This window comes from Euleptes europaea, chromosome 19 (assembly GCF_029931775.1).
Source record: "Euleptes europaea isolate rEulEur1 chromosome 19, rEulEur1.hap1, whole genome shotgun sequence".
Taxonomy (NCBI): domain Eukaryota; kingdom Metazoa; phylum Chordata; class Lepidosauria; order Squamata; family Sphaerodactylidae; genus Euleptes; species Euleptes europaea.
This window is the reverse complement of record NC_079330.1, coordinates 14,175,042-14,192,391: the sequence shown is the minus strand read 5'-3', so window position 1 is coordinate 14,192,391 and position 17,350 is coordinate 14,175,042. Positions and strand designations below refer to the sequence as shown.

Here is a 17,350-nt window from a genome sequence, read left to right as displayed (position 1 = left end):
CATGGTCGACTCAGCCTTCCATCCTTCCAAGGTCAGCAACATGAGTACCCAGCTTGCTGGGGGTAAAGGGAAGACGACTGGGGAAGGCACTGGCAAACCACCCCGTAAACAAAGTCTGCCTAGTCAACGTCGGGCTGTGACGTCACCCCATGGGTCAGGAATGACCCGGTGCTTGCACAGGGGACTACCTTTACCTTTTTGTAAATGCATTTCTCTGCACAATTACTCCTAACTTTGTGGGCAGATATATCCAAGCACAGGAAACCATGCAGCACACTGCAGGTACCCTTATACCTAACCCTGGAGGAAAAAAACCTGTACTTTCCAACTCTCCTTTAGAATCTTCTTGGGCCAGAAGAGCTTTTCACGAAGGTTCAAGCTCAACAATTGGACTGGGCCCGTCTAGAGCTCAGAAGATTGCACTTTTGGATCACTTTCAAAACCCAAAGACCTGTCAGCATTGCCAGTGGGATAGCTGCTGAAAATATGCCTTGCTTTTTGAGTGAGCCGTAGGACTTTTCTGCTACCTCTCAGTTAAAAAGGTAAAGTATTTGCATATAATCTGTTCTTACAGCATCCCTCCCATAGCTTTTTTTTCTTTGAGACCCCACCACCAAAGGAGGATACTTGATCCTGGCTCCCCACTAGATTTCAGAACAGTGGTTCTCAACATGGTACCCATGGGCATCATGGTTGCCTGCTGACCCCTTTCTGGTGCCCGCCAACTGTTTTTAGGAAGTGGGTGGGGTCAGGTAGGGCCTTCTGCCCAGCAAAGCTTCTGATCGACTGCAGACTTTCAAAAAAATGTCACTTTGGCAGCCGCTGCCACCATAGCACAAGGATCTACACTGTGTTACTGAAGTTAAGAAGCGGCAAGAGTTTTGTGGCTAGCTCTGCCTCCCATGGCAGCCACTTTGTTGCTGCACCCACCATGCCGTGCCATTGCCAGAATTCCAAATGTGCCCGAAGGCTCAAAAAGGTTGGGGGCTCCTGTCGTAGAAGCTCTGCTGCTGCTTTGCGCAGTTCTTCAGACGGCTCATTCTCATCTCCACAGGGGCATGTCTGTGCGCACAAGACCATCAAAGACTGCCTGCTGCTTTGAATTAAGGCAAGCTTGTAGGAACGCCTTGAAGGAAAAGCCAGCGTGGTGTGGTTAAGAGTGGTCGTTTGGAGTGGTGGACTCTGATCTGAAGAACTGGGTTTGATTCCCCATTCCTCCACATGAGTGGCGGATGCAAATCTGGTGAACCAGGTTAGTTTCTCCACATCTCCACATGGGGCCAGCTGGATGACCTTGGGCTAGTCACAGCGCTCTCAGAGCTCTCAGCCCCACCTACCTCACAGGGTGTCCTGCTGTGGGGAGGGGAAGGGAAGGGGATTGTAAGCCGGTTTGAGTCTTCCTTAAGTGGTGGAGAAAGTCGGCATATAAAAACCAACTCCTTATCTGGAGAACTGGGTTTGATTCCCCACTCCTCTACATGAAGCCAGCTGGGTGACCTTGGGCTAGTCACAGCTCTCTCAGCCCCACCTACCTCACAGGGTGTCTGTTGTGGGGAGGGGAAGGGGAAGGTGACTGTACGCCAGTTTGATTCTCCCTTAAGCAGTAGAGAAAGGGCAGAGAAAAACCAACTCTTCACTCTCGCGCTGCAGTTTGGCCCCCTGCCTCCAACACCCATCCCCAACTCACACTTTGCCACAGCAAGAGGCGAGACCACCTGAACTTTATTGGGAAAAGGGGGGGCTTTACACAGAGGTGCGACGGCTACGTCTCGCAGTCGTCGGGGATTGTAATGATGAGCGACTGTTCAATGATATCCGTGGGGGCAAAGTTCTCGTTGGAACAGAGTCTCTGCACCGGGATCTCCTCGGCCAGGGAGGGGGGGCCGAGGGATTCCACGATCACCTCTGCGGAGCCCACCTCCAGGACCTCGGGGGGCTGCAGGGTGACCCCCACCGCCTTCTCGTCCTCGATGATGAGGTTGCGCAGCTTCCGCTGGCGGGGGTTGTAGTTCTCCACCCGGTCATGGATTTCCATGTGGCGCCTCAAATGTGCCTTCGAAAGAACGGAGATAGAGGGGGGAAAGCTGGGCGGGGGTGGGGGGATGCAAAAGGGGGAAAAATAGGCATGGCCCCCGCTTTCACAATCCCGGGTTCACTATAAGTTAGGACAGTGGTCCCCAACATCGTGCCCACCAAACCCCTTTTCTGGCACCTGCTCTCAGTATCTAATCAAATTTATTTAATACAGTCCGAGACCAATAAAAATAGAATCAATGCAATAATTCACACTTCCAGGATATCAATTAACTCATGGTAAAAAAGCATTTAAAACTGTAGAATCACAGAATTATGCAATATCTTATAAAACATATAGCTAAAAAGCCTATATATGGCTTACCCTAGATTTCCTAATCTTATAGGCTATCCAACCAAATTTGGTGACCACTGGCTAAGTGTTTTAGGAAGTTGGGTGGGGACAGGTAGGACTTTTGCCCAGCAAGGCTTCTCGGAGATTTGACTGGCTGTGAAGACTTTTTAAAAATGTTGCTTTGGCAGCAGCTGCCAACACAGCACAAGGATCTGCCCTGGGTGACTGAAGTTAAGTTGTGGCGATCCTTTTGTGGCTGGCTCCGCCTCCTGCGACAGCCATTTTGTGGCCAGGCCTGCTGCTGGGCCAGAATTCCAGGCTCAAAAAGGTTGGGCACCCCCCCCCCCCAAATATCAGCAGCTAAGACCCAGTGTGGGATAATAGTTAAGAGTATTGGATCTGATAGAGATCTGGGTTCAAATGCCGGTTCAGCCATTAAACTCCCTGGGTGATAGTAGGCCAATTGCTCTTCCTCTGCATAACCTACTTCACAGGGCGGATAAAATGTATTCGATTGTGTAAGGTTGCCTTAGGCAATCTATATATCAGGGAGATTCACCCTGATTCACTTGCTTGAGGATTTCGGAGATAAAGGTTAGGAAAATGCTCTAAACAATTGGAAAGGGCGTTGCAATGTCAAGTACTAGGCACAGAAGCCTTTTTTGAAAATTTGTTCCTCCCAGGGTGGGGAAAAAAGGCCAATTTCACAGAAAGAAATGGGAAAGAGCCGTCACACCCAGGAGGACTGGAAGGAAACAGGCAGAGGACCCCGCCCCAGAATCCCATGTGTGTTAGTCTTTGGGCAGAGCCAAGGAACCGCTGTTCTGAGCCAACGCACGAGCCCCATACCTGTCGCGTGAACTTGTAGCCGCATTCCGTGCATTCAAACTTCCTCACGCCTTTGTGCCTGCGGACGTGGACACGCAACTGCTCCACAGCTGAGAAGGCAAAGCCGGGGGACCAGTTAGTGTGGCCGCCTTGCGACGTGACCCCAGAACGAGGCTGCAGCCGATGGCTGCTGAAGATACCGGGCTGCCTCAGTCAAACGACTGGTCCAGCTGCAGTCTACTCTGATGGGCAGCAGCTCTCCAAGGTTTCAGGTCTATGCCAGCCCTGCTGCCTCTGCCACCGAGACTCTTTGCCTCTCGTGCGAGTGAGTGGTTCTTCTCACAAGTGCCCCACCCAGTCAGGGAGAGGATTCACATGAACACATGAAACTGCCTTCTACTGACTCAGACCCTTGGTCCATCACAGTCAGTCTTGTCTACTCAGACCGGCAGCGGCTCTCCAGGGTCTCAGGCAGAGAAAGGTCTTTCACATCGCCTACTTGCTTAGTCCCATTAACTGATGCCGGGGATTGAACCTGGGACCTTCTGCATGATGAGCAGATGTTCTACCACTGAGCCACAGTGTTGTTTCCTGGGTATCGATTGGGACGAAGGCTCTCCTCGAGAAAGTGGCGTCAATCTGCTGCCGTCTGTCCCGTTTGCTTGCATGTGAAGTTTAACCTGCAACAGGGTTAGGTAACCCCCTGGCACACAGTCTGATCAGGGCCAAGCCGGGCCAGTTCTGTGCCCTAGCAACCAAGAAATCACCCTGGGAGGGGAGGGGCTGTGGCTCAGCGGTAGAGCCTCTGCTTGGCACTCAGAAGGTCCCAGGTTCAATCCCCGGCATCTCCAGTTAAAGGGACTAGGCAAGTAGGTGATGTGAATAACCTCCGCCTGAGACCCTGGAGAGCCGCTGCCGGTCTGAGCAGACAATACTGACTTTGATGGACCCGGGGTCTGATTCAGTATAAGGCAGCTTCATGTGTTCATGTGACAGGTGGCATGGAAGCAAGCAAGCATGAATTATGCCCATCGTTGTCTTCTTGGTCCACACAGCCGCTAGCCAGGCTCACCCCAGAGGTGCCAGCAATGCCACCAAAGCTTGGTTCGCTCTTAGCTTTTCTATCCACGTACAGTCCTAACCTTCCCCACCCTGGTTTCCTTCGCCAGCACGCCACCATCTTTGCAGGGAGAAGGTGTGTGTTTTTAGGAACTTGGGTCAGGAAGGGCTTCACGCCCCTGGCCCTTCGCTGCTCGAGCCTCCCTCGGCTTTACCTTTGAACGTTTTCCCACAGATCTGGCAGAAGTGGGGCCTCCCCTCCTGGTGCCGGCTGGCGATGTGTCTCAGCAGCGGGCCTTTCTCCGTGAACCTCTGGCCGCAAAACTCGCAGCTGAAAGGGCGCTCGCCCGTGTGGGTCCGGTTGTGTTTGTCCAGGCTCGCTAACAAGGGGACCCCAAAGAGATGACAGACAGGAGGAAGGGCCTTTAAGGATCAGCCGAGACACTCGGGTTGGACAGACCCCCTCACCCCACCAGAGCTCAGATTCCAGGCCAGTCCCTTATAAGCAGAAGCAGCTGTTGTACTCTGCCCCACCCCCCACATGGGATCAGATACTCCCAACAGGAAGCTCCCTGCTTGTGGAGGCCGCAGCATCTTCCCAGAAGAACATGTGCTGCCCACACTAAGCCTCACCCCCCCCCCCGGTCTCATCTACTTAATAAGAACATAAGAAAGGCCCTGCTGGATCAGACCAAGGCCCATCAAGTCCAGCAGTCTGTTCACATAGTGGCCAACCAGGTGCCTCTAGGAAGCAACTAACAAGACGAGTGCAGCAGCACCATCCTGCCTGTGTTCCACCACACCCAAAATAATAGGCATGCTCCTCTGATACTAGAGAGAATAGGTATGCAGCATGACTAGTACCCATTCTAACTAACAGCCATGAATATCCCTCTCCTCCATGAATATGTCCACTCCCCTCTTAAAGCCCTCCAAACTGGCAGCCATCACCACTTCCTCAGGAGGTGGTGAGCTCTCATTCCCTCGAAGTTTTTAAGCAGAGGCTAGATGGCCACCTGTCAGCAATGCTGATTCTAGAGGGGAGGGCACCTTGGCCAACCTCAAGGTGGGGCCTGGAGATATCCCGGAAATGCAAGTGATCTCCAGGTAACAACAGTTCTGGAGAAAACGGCTGCTTTGGAGGGTGGGCTCTCTGGCATTACACCCCGTCCTCCCTAGGCTCCATCATCAAAATGTTCCGGGATTTTCCAACCCAAAGTTGGCAACCCTAGGTCTTTGTGCTTATGATGGCATGAGGAAGGGACCTTAGGCAGATGATGAGAGGGAGGGCATCTTCCTGCATTGTGCACGGGGGTTGGACCCGATGACCCTGGTGGTCCCTTCCAACCTTATGATTCTGATTCGTAAAGCCCCAGTGGCTGAGGGAAAGGCCCCCAGGGCACCCCTGCTCCTCCGGAGGAGGGCTGCGTGGTGCTTGTACCTTGCGTGCGGAACGTCTTGCCGCAGAGGTGGCACTGGAAGGGCTTCTCTCCAGTGTGGGTGCGAAGGTGCATGTTGAGGTTGGCCTTCTGGGTGAAGGCGTGGTGGCAGAACTCGCACACGTAGGGCCGCTCGTTCCTGCGGGGGATGGGACCGGCGGGGGAGAGAGGGATTGATTGTAGGGGAGGGGAGAGAGAAAGCGAACAGTCAACACACGCGGGAATCACAAAGGCATAGAACAGAGACGGGTTGGGTGTCCCTCCTTGGGTACCTGTGCTTGGCTTTGATGTGCATCTGCAAACCGTTGCGGCTCGAGGCCCGGTGGCCGCACTCCTCGCAGACAAACAGCTTCTCCCCACGATGCTTGAAGGCCTCGTGTAGGCGCAGTTCCGTCCGAGACAGGAAGCACTTGGAGCACGCAGAGCACTGCCAGAGAAGGAGGGAAAAGGAGGGCTGGTATTGGTTTCCCGGCAGAGGCGCGACTGCTTGGCTTGCTGCTCTGCGCGTCAGCACCAGAGCCTGTTTTTCCATCGTAAAGGTGTTTGAAAAATCGCTTGCGGAAGAACGCAACGGAAGCTGTGTATAGGAACCCTACAACAGTTGCTGTTAATGTGTCATTTCCATAACCCTCGTAACGCTATGAAGAAAGAGTTCAGATGATCACAGCCTTTCTTCCTATCATTGAGTTCTTGACAAGGAGGAAGAGTTGGTTTTTACACGCCGACTTTCTCTACCACTTAAGGAAGAATCAAACCAGCTTCCAATCTCTTTCCCTTCCTCTCCCCACAACAGATAGCCCCCCCCTTGTGAGGTAAGTGGGGTGAGAGAGCCCCAAGAGAACTGTGACTAGCTCAAGGTCACCCAGCTGGCTTCAGGTATAGGAGTGGGGAAACAAATCCGGTTCACCAGATAAAAGTCCACCGCTCCAAACCACCGTAACCACTACACAACGCTGGCTCTCTCAGGGCTCCCTCACGCTAACTGTAGAGAATCTATTTTTCCTTCCTGTTCCAGCACATTGGACCCTTAATCCCCACCCCACCCAGCTGCCAAGCAATCCTCTCCCCCACCCAACTCCAGAAACCGCCAGGGCGTACCGCATGGGGTTTGGGGGCTCCATGCAACTTGATCAGGTGGCTCTGCAGGTCCTTCTTCTGCATGAACTGCTGGATGCAGGAAGAGCACTGAAACACAGAAGGGTCCTGGATCAGCATCAGCCATTTCTCCAGGACGTTTGTCAGCCTGCTTACGGCTGGCCCCAGTCAGGCCCAGGAGAATCCCTCAATGCATCCAGGCAACTGTCTGGTCAGGTGACTTTTGCACATGTTCTGTCATTTATAGCTCCAAAGGCAAGTGTCTGAACGTGCACGGAGTGCCTGTTGAGACTTTAAAACGGGGAGAATGATTAAAAAAGAATTGCCATTGGCTAGATTAAGAGGAGACAGCTTCCATGCCAACCCCATATTTGCTAAAAGCAAAACAGGGCACAGAATCAATGAAAACAAGGTGACAGATCTGCTTAACTTACTCAGCACACAAATGTTTGGCTTATCAGTGCCAAATCGTTTTTGTCCTATGAAATCAACACATGGATTGAGAAGTAGACATTGATGTTTGTTGTCCAAGTACCCAATCAAATGCAGATTTTAAAATGTAGTTTTTTCTTTATTCTTTTTAAAAAAATGGAAACGCAATGTAGGAATCATTCCATCCCACCCCTCCAGATACTATAAGTTTTACATCTGGCTGAAAACTACTGCTCAGCATTTACATATTACTTGTTTTAATACCCAAAAGTGCTTTACTCAGTAACACAACCTTAAAAGGTAGGCCAGTGTTATCCCTATATTGCAGAGGGGTGTTGAGGCTGAGAGAGAGAGTAGCAGCAGACCTACACCACATCAAACACATCACTAAAGGGTAAAGGTCCCCTGTGCAAGCACCGGGTCATTCCTGACCCATGGGGTGACGTCACAGCCCGACGTTTACTAGGCAGACTTTGTTTATGGGGTGGTTTGCCAGTGCCTTCCCCAGTCATCTTCCCTTTACCCCCAGCAAGCTGGGGACTCATTTGACTGACCTCGGAAGGATGGAAGGCTGAGTCGACTTTGAGCCAGCTCCCTAAAACCGACTTCCGTCGGGATCGAACTCAGGTCGTGAGCAGAGCTTGGACTGCAGCACTGCAGCTTACCACTCTGTGCCACGGGGCTCGAACACATCAATTCAATTTTTTCAATTCAAGACCTTTATTGGCATACAATACAATAAATGATCCATACAAATGATGAATAGCTAAGGGAAAATAAGGAATATTGGACACCATCAATCATTAACCTTATCCAATTTGTTTTTTATTACTGAGCTTAAAAAAACAGCTACTTTTTCAGTTATTTCGGTTGACAAGTCATTAAGAAGACAATAAACTTTCAGGGCCTCCGAGTGTCCTGACATATTAGCTAAAATAGGATCGAGTAGTTTGTAAGGAATAACATCAAACTGAGGACAATAAAGGATATGGGAAACCAACTCAAATGAATTTGAGTTGCAGGGATATAGCCTCGTCGAATGTCTGGTTTGGTTATATCTTCCAAAGGTAACAGCTGACGGGAGAGCATTGCACCTAGCAAGTGCAAATGCTCTACGCATTTGAGGGGGGCTCGAACACATCACTGTGGATTCCCAAAGAAGCTGCTATCATGTTTTATACTAGGACGCTTTTCAGAAGAAAGTTAATGTATAAGATGTTTCTGGAGTTAACCAGTTCCCTCCTCCCCCTCAAAAAAAGTTTAGGGTATGCTGGAACCAAATCTCAGTTGCTGAGCTCAAGCTCTGTTCAGGACCAGGATGCAAGGCCCAGATGCCCGTGTGTGTGTGTGTGTGTCACACGCTTGATAGCCTTAATGGACAGGGCACCGGGCCTTGCTGCTACACAAGGGAAGCAAAACAAGCAGCTTCCTCGCAAAGTGACGCAAGCTGTTTCCCAAGATCCCTCGGCCCGCCCAGCGACAGAGTCACAGCCGAGGGTGTGTTCGAGAGCGGGACAGGCTGACCTTGTAAGGCATCTCTCCCGTGTGGGACACCATGTGGAGCCGCAGCTCCAGCCGCCTCTTGAACGCCTCCTGGCAGACGGAGCAGGTGAACACCTGGAGAGGAAGGAAGCCGGGAGTTACTTGAAACAGCCACCTCATTACAACACTCGGAGAGCAGGCCTCCAAATTCGGAAATAAAAATTGTGTGGGGCATCCCTCCTTGGACAGAACCATCACAGACAGTGGGGGATGGTGGGGACTCAAAAGCTCCCGCAGATCAAAAACTTCCCAAAGTTAGCATGTCAGGAGGAAACATTCTGGCTTTGTCTTGTTTAGCAAGCCCTAGATTTCATAAATGGTGTAGGTCATGGAGTGTAGAAGAACAGAGAAGAGTTGGTATTTATACCCCAATTTTCTCTACCTTTTTAAGGAGTCTCAAAGCATCTTACAATCACCTTCCTTTCCCCTCCTCACAACAGACGCCTTGTGAGTTGGTGGGGATAAGAGAGTTCGGAGTGTCCTTAGGATGGCAGCCTTAGTCTCCCAGGTTCTACAGAGGTCTCCCCACCATTCAGCCTATCATTTCCTCCTGACCTGGCCCAGCTATAAATCCTTCCAGGCAAGGCCTGGGCCATTTCCTGAGCCACAGTTCATTTGGCCTCATCCTGCTCCCCAATTACGTGGCTCCCAACCTTGGCTTTCCCTGATTCTGATTCCATTTCTCCTTTGCACTTCTCATTTGGACTGCACTGTTTATCCAGACTGACTCCATCTCGGCTTTTTGGGAACCAGCTGCACCAAATGCCATCATCCGTTAGAACTGCCACAACCCCTTGACCTCCAACCCAGCCGCCGCAGACTGAAACACAGCAACCCCCCCCCCAAAAGCTAGCTCGAGAACTGCATGGTTAAGAGACCAACTGAAATCTCCTGCACTTCAACACAGCCCCTCACGTCTGCCCAGGTGAGTCCGAGGCTTCAGGGCTGCCGCCTTGACAGCTTGGTGAGTCGGTCGCAGCCCCTACCCCCCCCCCCCCGCCAAGTACCTGCTCTGAGCGGTTCATGCAGTTCCTCGCTTCGTGCTCCAGCAAGTTCTCCTTCCGGAAATAGCATTTCCCACACTTGGAACATTCAAAGGGTTTCTCTCCGGTGTGTTTCCTGCAGGGAAGACGGAGAAACCAAACAAAGGCAGGGTGATCCACAGTGGCGAAAGGAAGCAGTCCGCCCAGGAAGCCAGCGCTGCCTCCTACAAACTTTTTACAAACTCCCGCAATCTGTGAATCAGGCCTCAGGTTGCCTGGGCTGCGCCAAAAACCCATCGCCCTCATGTAATGTGTGAACCTACCCATATTCCCCAGCCCAAAGGTCCTGCAGTCAATGAATCTCAATTCTGCGGTCAGCCCCACTAGCTGCTTTGCAGCAAACATCTATGTCTCAGCACTGACTTTTCCAGATGCCCAGCCCTGCCCCAGAGAGCCAGCATGGTGTAGTGGTTAAGAGCAGCAGGACGCTAATCTAGAGATCCAGGTTCAGTTCCCTCCTCCTCCACATGAAGCCTGCTGGATGACCTTGGGCCAGTCACAGTTCTCTCAGAACTTTTTCAGCCCACACAGAGATAGGCAATGAATGAATGAATGAATGAATGAATGAATGAATGAATGAATGAATGGTTTTATTTGCATATAGCCTCAGGCTATTGCAAACAATGCCACAGATACATAATAAAAGGAAAATTACTAGGTTAACAAAATGCTAGATCAATAATAAAGATACATAATAAAACTATGCTAAACTGATGCATACAGAGCAATAATGACTAAAAATTGCAGCAGAGACCTAATCACCCAATGAGCCCTAGCAACCATTAAAATCAACTCGAAGGGTCGGCTCTCTTGAGAGGCAGGCAACGGCAAACCGAACATCTCTTGCCTTGAAAACCCTATGAGGTCACCATAAATCAGCTGTCACTTGACGGTGCTTTACACACACACAGCCTGCCCCCTCCCCATTCTGCACTTGTCATACATTTTAGGGTCCCATGGACTTGCCTGTTGTGCACTTTGAGATAATATTTGCTGAGAAACGATTTGTGGCAGGTGGGGCATTCGACGGGCTCAGCTGCACCCCTGCGGTTTCCGAGTAGTCCGGTTTCCAGCAAGTCGCTGTTCCCTGTGCTCTCGGAGGCACTGGGCTTTCTGGCCAAGTGAGATCTTCTTTTGGTCCTGATGCTCTTCTTCCCAGGAATATAATCCTCATCGGTTTCCTTGGTTCCCCTTTCACCTCCAACATCTTCGTCCGCAGGGAGGTCATTAGGGCTCAGAACCACCTGGATTTCCCACTGCAATGAAACAACAAGCGCAGTGGTTACTTTTACACATCCAGTGAAATCACAACCTTATGCTACTGCTGAGAGCTGGTTAAGGTGTCGAACCAGGATCTGAGAAACCCAGGTTGAGTCCCCACTGCTATGGAAACTAGCTGGGTGACCTTGAAGCTGAGAGTCACGCACTCCCAGCCTCAATCCTGGCAAGTATTTGAATGGGAGACCTCCAAGGACTATACTAGGTGGGCTCAGACTCAGCTCCCTCTTTGCTATATCCCAGAGCCATCATGAATCATGCTACAAACATTAGCCATGCTGCAAATGACCGTGTTACCTTAGCCTCCAGTGGCAGCACACTCTTTCTCTCTATATTTATCCCACCCTTCCTCCAAGGAACACAGGTGCTGCATATGATTCTCCCCTTTTGCATCAGAACAACCCTGTGAGGTAGGTTAGGTAGAGAATGCCTCGACCGCAGACATCCTGAGCGCTTCATGTCCAGGTAGGATTTGAATGTGGGGCTCCTACTCTGACCACCGCATACAGTGCATCAGCACATATGCCACATCTGCCCTTTGCTTCCAGATATTTGGTGACTTACATTGCCTGTTCAAGGCCCACAGCACTTTCCATAGAACCTTTCACGACTTCCAATAAAAAGTTTCTCTCATTCTATGATCTGGCTTTTGCAGCAAACAGTACATCATAGGCTTAAGAAGAGCTGGGTTTTTTGTATCTAAATACTCAGTAATCTAAACCTGTTCCACGGGAAAATGTATTATCACAGTGCTTCATAGCCATGATTTTGAAGCAATGTCAACTGGGCCTTAAAGTTAGGTCTGTACATGCGTGGAGGCTGGGTTTTTTTTAATAGCTGCTTTTTCAGAGGGTCTCTCATGATGAACTAAATGCATGCTTTTGATGGTGACTTGTTAGCATTTTGGGTACGTTTGCACCCTTGCATTTGGGGTGCAAACTTCACAACGCTCCTGCCAGAACAGCAGACCTGTACGAAAAGGAAACCACAGCTGTATGTCTGCCAGACCACTTCACTGTGCATATTCAGGCCTGTGCAGACCTATTTACATTCAGGCTATTAAGTTAAAATTGGAGCAAGTTGCTTCAGGGGCCACTTTGTTTGTGTAAGCTGTCCACAGAGAAGCAGATTCTGCACATCTGGAAGATCGTGGAGATAAAGCTTTAGTCTCAGACTGTATAGGGCACTGATGTTTAAGGCTTACTGGGAGGTATCAGTTTGGGAATCTTCCAAAATGAAATCCTCAGGATCGTTTTGGGAACCAAACAGAGCATGCCAGCAGCTCTTTCGAGAGTTGAGAATGGTAGGAATTGGCTGTATCTTTACTCCTTCTAATGTCAAAAACAGATTTCTTGAAATTTTGTTGGAGCAGATGCTCCTTCCCTCATTTTGTAAGTCAGTATCAGAATTCAGTTCAAGGGGGTGCACTTGCATGGGTCTCTCATGATGTACTATTATGGACCAAATCACAACACAGATTTAAGAAGAAGAGACTGTTTTTATATGCCGACTTTCTCTACCACTTAAGGGAGAATCAAACCGGCTTCCAATCACTTTCCCTTCCCCTCCCCACAACAGACACCCTGTGAGGTAGGTGGGGCTGAGAGAGCTCTAACAGGGCTGTGACTTGCCCAAGGTCACCCAGCTGGCTTCGTGTGTAGGAGTGGGGAAACAAATCCAGCTCACCAGATTAGCCTCTGCCGCTCGTGTGGAGGAGCGGGGAATCAAACCTGGTTCTCCAGATCAGACTACACTGCTCCAAACCACTGCTCTTAACCACTACACCACGCTGGCTCCCAGGACAGTCTCATTCAGCGTGATGCAGCCTCAGTAAGTATCAACAAAAATCACACCACGGTTTGCCACGTTTAAATACCAGCATAGTGTGGAACGTTATCTTACTCAAATTATTTCTAGAAAGCGAGCCGCGTTAGCCTGTTGCAGCAAAATGAAACAGGAGTCCAGTGGCACCTTAATGACCAACATTTACTCCAGCATGAGCTTTCCATGAGTCAGAGCTCGTTTCAACAGATGCATCTGGAATAATTGTTGGCAGACTTGAAGGTGCCTCCGGATTTCTGTTTAGCCTTGTTCACATTAACTATATTCCATTGAAGTGAGCCCTTACGTGACTCGGATTTAATCAGACGTCAAGTGATTTACATCCTACAGATGTCACATCTCTTACGATGCCAGCCTGTGCCGCTGTGGCAGAGAAGGTGAAAATCTTGTACGTCAGCTTTTTAAATGCTTAATTCATACATCAGGCTGAATTAAATTTCTTCTGGCACTTGCTGAATGGTAAGGGGGGGGGGGAATGGCCAGTGTCACACAGGCCTGCTTTTTTACTGGAAAAGACAATAACGCTAGGAAAAGTTGAAGGCAGCAGGAAAAGAGGAGCACCTGACAAGAGATGGATTGACTCTATAAAGGAAGTTACGGACCTCACTTTGCAAGACCTGAGCAAGGCTGTTAATGATAGGACATTTTGCAGGACATTAATTCACAGGATCGCCATAAGTCGGAAGTGATTTCATGGCATTTAACACACACACAAATGCCAAGGGGTGTTACTTAAGCGAGCAAGCTTAAACCCCACACTACCTTTGTTGAGTATCAAATATTGTGAATTATCATTATTGTAAAAGGTAAAGGTCCCCTGTGCAAGCACCGGGTCATTCCTGACCCATGGGGTGATGTCACATCCCGACATTTACTAGGCAGACTTTTGTTTACAGGGTGGTTTGCCAGTGTCTTCCCCAGTCATCTTCCCTTTACCCCCAGCAAGCTGGGGACATTTTACTGATCTCGGAAGGATGGAAGGCTGAGTCAACCTTGAGCCAGCTACCTGAAACCGACTTCCGTCGAGATTGAACTCAGGTCGTGAGCAGAGCTTGGACTGCAGCACTGCAGCTTACCACTCTGTGCCACGGGGCTCCTAATCATTATTGTAACAGCAGCTAATTTGGGGTGGCCTACGCTTACTGGAATTTGCAAGACATGGACATTGCCTTTTACAGATTCTTTTATCAGGCATTCCATTACGGCTTGTAAAACAGAAGCAAAAACTGAACTGATACCCAGGGCTGCGAGTACTCCATGCTACTGCTGTTAACAATAGTAGTAGAGACAATAATAGCCTGTCAAGAAAATCAGAATTTTGCAGCCGAAGCATAAGATAGGCCTGTATTTCCAATCCCTGTTCTAGATTTTCTTCTAATAAATGTATTTAAACAAGCAACGAGGAAACAAGGAGGCTTCAACAGCAGTTATCTGGTTTTCCCACAGATGTTGAAGAAGTTTACATGAGGATGAGATGTTATTAAACAAAAAAACTCATATCCAAGCCAGTTCCAAGGCTCCGCCCAGTTCAAAGTCCACATGAATCAGCTCTTGGGCGAGTTCCAAGAATTTTGCATTTTTGTAGTTTAGCCCTCCTGGCTCATAAAAGGCTTCAAAAGCTTGAGGAATGTGTTCAATGGGCAGGAATGCAAAATCTTAAGAGCCCCATATCTGTAATGTTTAGTTTATCCCATGATTTTAAGGGACAGAATCCAATCTTTACATGTGTGGGGTCACCAACCCCGGTTTGGTTCTGTCATCCTTTTGTAGCTGAAAGGCATGGTTGAGGATCTAGGAATCCCCTGCTACGGCCATCCAGATCTGAATTGTTGCATATAAATTAATTAATTGTGTGGAATCACCACCAGCTTTCAACCAACGATGGAGATCAACAGCTGGTCTCTGCTGGATGCAGCGGCTTCCAACTGAGAAGCATGGGAAGTCCCCATGGAAGGTTAGTAAGATCTCCACAGTAATACCCCATCAACCTACCTGGAAGACAGCTTACCTAACATTACCAATCTTCCCTTGCAATGCACACCTTCAGGTTCCTACTCGGACATGCCTCAGTTCATGTTTAACTGTTTAGTTAACTAAACAGTGCAATCCTAAATCTAAACAGCCCATATGAGCCCTATGAGAACAGAGTGTGTATCCCAATGCATCTTAGAATCAGAGTTGGAAGGGACCACCAGGGTCATCTAGTCCAACCCCCTGCACAATGCAGGAAATTTACAACTACCTCCCCACCGCCACACCCCCAATGACCCCTACTACATGCCCAGAAGATGACCAAGATGCCTTCCCTTCCAGACTCCTCTACAGTGTGCAAGTACTCTACAGGAAATGAAGCAATGCGGAAAGGGCTCCCCAAAGACCCAAAATGGGATCTCCCTTGAACATGCAATAATTCCACAAACCCCAATTTCTATTTCCCCTCAAGACCTAACCCACACGACCCACCCATCTTCCTTTCCCCTGCACCACCCCCACCAAATATAACAGCACACTTGTACTGCTGCTTCATCTTTGGCAACAATATTTCCTCTCTGCTTTGAGGTGCCTTTATTCTCTATCAGGAATATTTTGGTAACAAACAGAGAAAATCCCTAGTTAGGACATTACTCCACACGCCACCTCATTACTGGCGCCCGCATCCTCGGTGGCTCCTCTTTTCATTGGCCTTTTTAGTTCTTTACATTCCGGGATGCTCTTTACTTCACCTGCATTGCTCAGTGTGTTTGTTTTGAGAGCCCTTTTCAACCTTCCCCGAAGGATACAGGGGCTCTCTCTTTTTCCCTGGGCCACTCTATTCGCCCGGGGGCAGGGGTTCAGGCTGGTTTCCTGAACGGAGTCGTTTTCGGACACGGCCTGAAAGGCCGGTTCTCCTTGCACATCTGTCCCCTCCTCCGAGTGACCTGTGAGGTCTTTTTCGCAAGGAAGCTGGCTGTTCTGGTCGCCGCTATCCAAGTGTTTGGGACTGAATTCCTGGCACAGCTTGACAGCTTCTGGGATGCAGAGTTCCTTGGCAGCCGCGAGAAGCTTTTTCCAGTTCTCCGAGGTGATCGCCAAGTGCCCGGTGTAGAAGAAGTCAAGAAGAAGGGCAAAGATCTCCACAAAGGTCTCTGGCAGGATCACCCGGCTGGAAGCTCCATCGTACATGCTCTGGAAGAAGGAGCTGCAGCACGCCAGGACGCTCCAGTGCGCCTTGAATACCAAGCTGCCCACTGCCAGGGTGGCATCACAGTACTGCCCACTCTCCCGTTGCTTGTTGAGTTCCTGCAGAACACGCACACTGTGTTGTACAAAGGAGCCCTCCATGTCCAGCTGGAAGAGAAGAGAGACAAGATGAGTAGGTGGTGGCTGGAAACAGCTCCTCTTCAGACTCCTCGCCACCACCAGGGGGGTGGAGGAAGGCTCTGCCAGAGGTGAACATGAAGTAGCTGATGACCGGCTGACATGACTCATCAAGAATGGTGATCAATAAAGCATAAATGGATTATGAAAACAAAGAGAATTTAGGCCAGGTGCATGCACAGGGAAAGGAATTGTGAGGCTGCTGTCCTTAGTCATCTAGTAAGGAAAGAGAATAAAACAAGTGGTGGATCAACACAGAATTTTCCTACATTTACCAGACTCCAAATGGAAACAGCTTGGATGAAATAAACCTGGGGATAGATATGGACTATCCCAACCACTCTACCTTGCAATACTTGTTTTTTCAATTTTTTTTTAAATCACCCATTACATTCGACATCGAGAGCAGCCTCAAGAGTTCATTTACAGCTTCCAAATTAAAGAGGTGGGCAGAAAACAGGAGAAAAGGGCAGGATCAGCAGAGAGTAAATCTGTCCTTCACACAACAGCAGGGGACAGAGATGCTTCTTGGTTCAAAAACTAAAGGTGGCATAGAGAGATCCATAGAAGCAACTTCCAACATGTTTGTATAGGAGGAGACCCTGCCTCGGTGATATTTACTTCAGAGTATTTGGATGGGAGACCACCAAGGAATACCAGGGTTGCTATGCAGAGGAAGGCACTGGCAAACCACCTCTGTTAGTCTCTTGCCTTGAAAACCCCAAAAAGGGGTCGCCATAAGTCGGCTGTGACTTGACGGCACTTTACACACACAAATAAGCTTTGCCTGGCACCAGGGCAAGCATTGGGGGAGGGTGGGGCATCAGGGGTGAAAAGAAGATGGGGAAGGAATTACTAGGGAAGATTACAGCAGTCATTGGACTGCCGACAGACTGCAGAACATTGGAGCAGTGGACTCTGATCTGGAGAACCAGGTTCGATTCCCCGCTCCTCCCTCCACATGAGCGGTGGGGGCTAATCTAGTGAACTGGATTTGTTTCCCCACTCCTACACATGAAGCCAGCTGGGTGACCTTGGGCTAGTCACAGCTCTGGTAGAGCTTTCTC

At 49.6% G+C, this 17,350-nt stretch overlaps 1 protein-coding gene across 1 annotated transcript; it reads right to left on the bottom strand.

Annotated features, from left to right (window-relative positions):
• Positions 1–1,753: 1,753 nt before the first annotated feature.
• Positions 1,754–16,247, bottom strand: ZBTB48 (zinc finger and BTB domain containing 48). The gene is made up of 10 exons (XM_056865128.1): positions 15,564–16,247; positions 10,773–11,062; positions 9,771–9,882; positions 8,746–8,838; positions 6,793–6,879; positions 5,967–6,121; positions 5,697–5,833; positions 4,471–4,635; positions 3,218–3,306; positions 1,754–2,053 (listed from the first exon to the last, which is right to left on the bottom strand). Exons 1-10 carry the CDS (start codon positions 16,245–16,247, stop codon positions 1,763–1,765), a joined length of 2,103 nt encoding a protein of 700 aa, XP_056721106.1. The 3' UTR covers positions 1,754–1,762.
• Positions 16,248–17,350: the final 1,103 nt, after the last annotated feature.

Bases quoted from the DNA above. Each gene is read 5' to 3' on its own strand.
- ZBTB48 (XM_056865128.1), bottom strand. From the start codon at position 16,247: ATGGAGGGCTCCTTTGTACAACACAGTGTGCGTGTTCTGCAGGAACTC. The intron at 6,122-6,792 runs GTACGCCCTGGC...CTTCTCTGGCAG, and splicing joins GAGCCCCCAAACCCCATGCG to TGCTCTGCGTGCTCCAAGTG. The intron at 2,054-3,217 runs GTATGGGGCTCG...GTTCTTTCGAAG, and splicing joins GCTACAAGTTCACGCGACAG to GCACATTTGAGGCGCCACAT.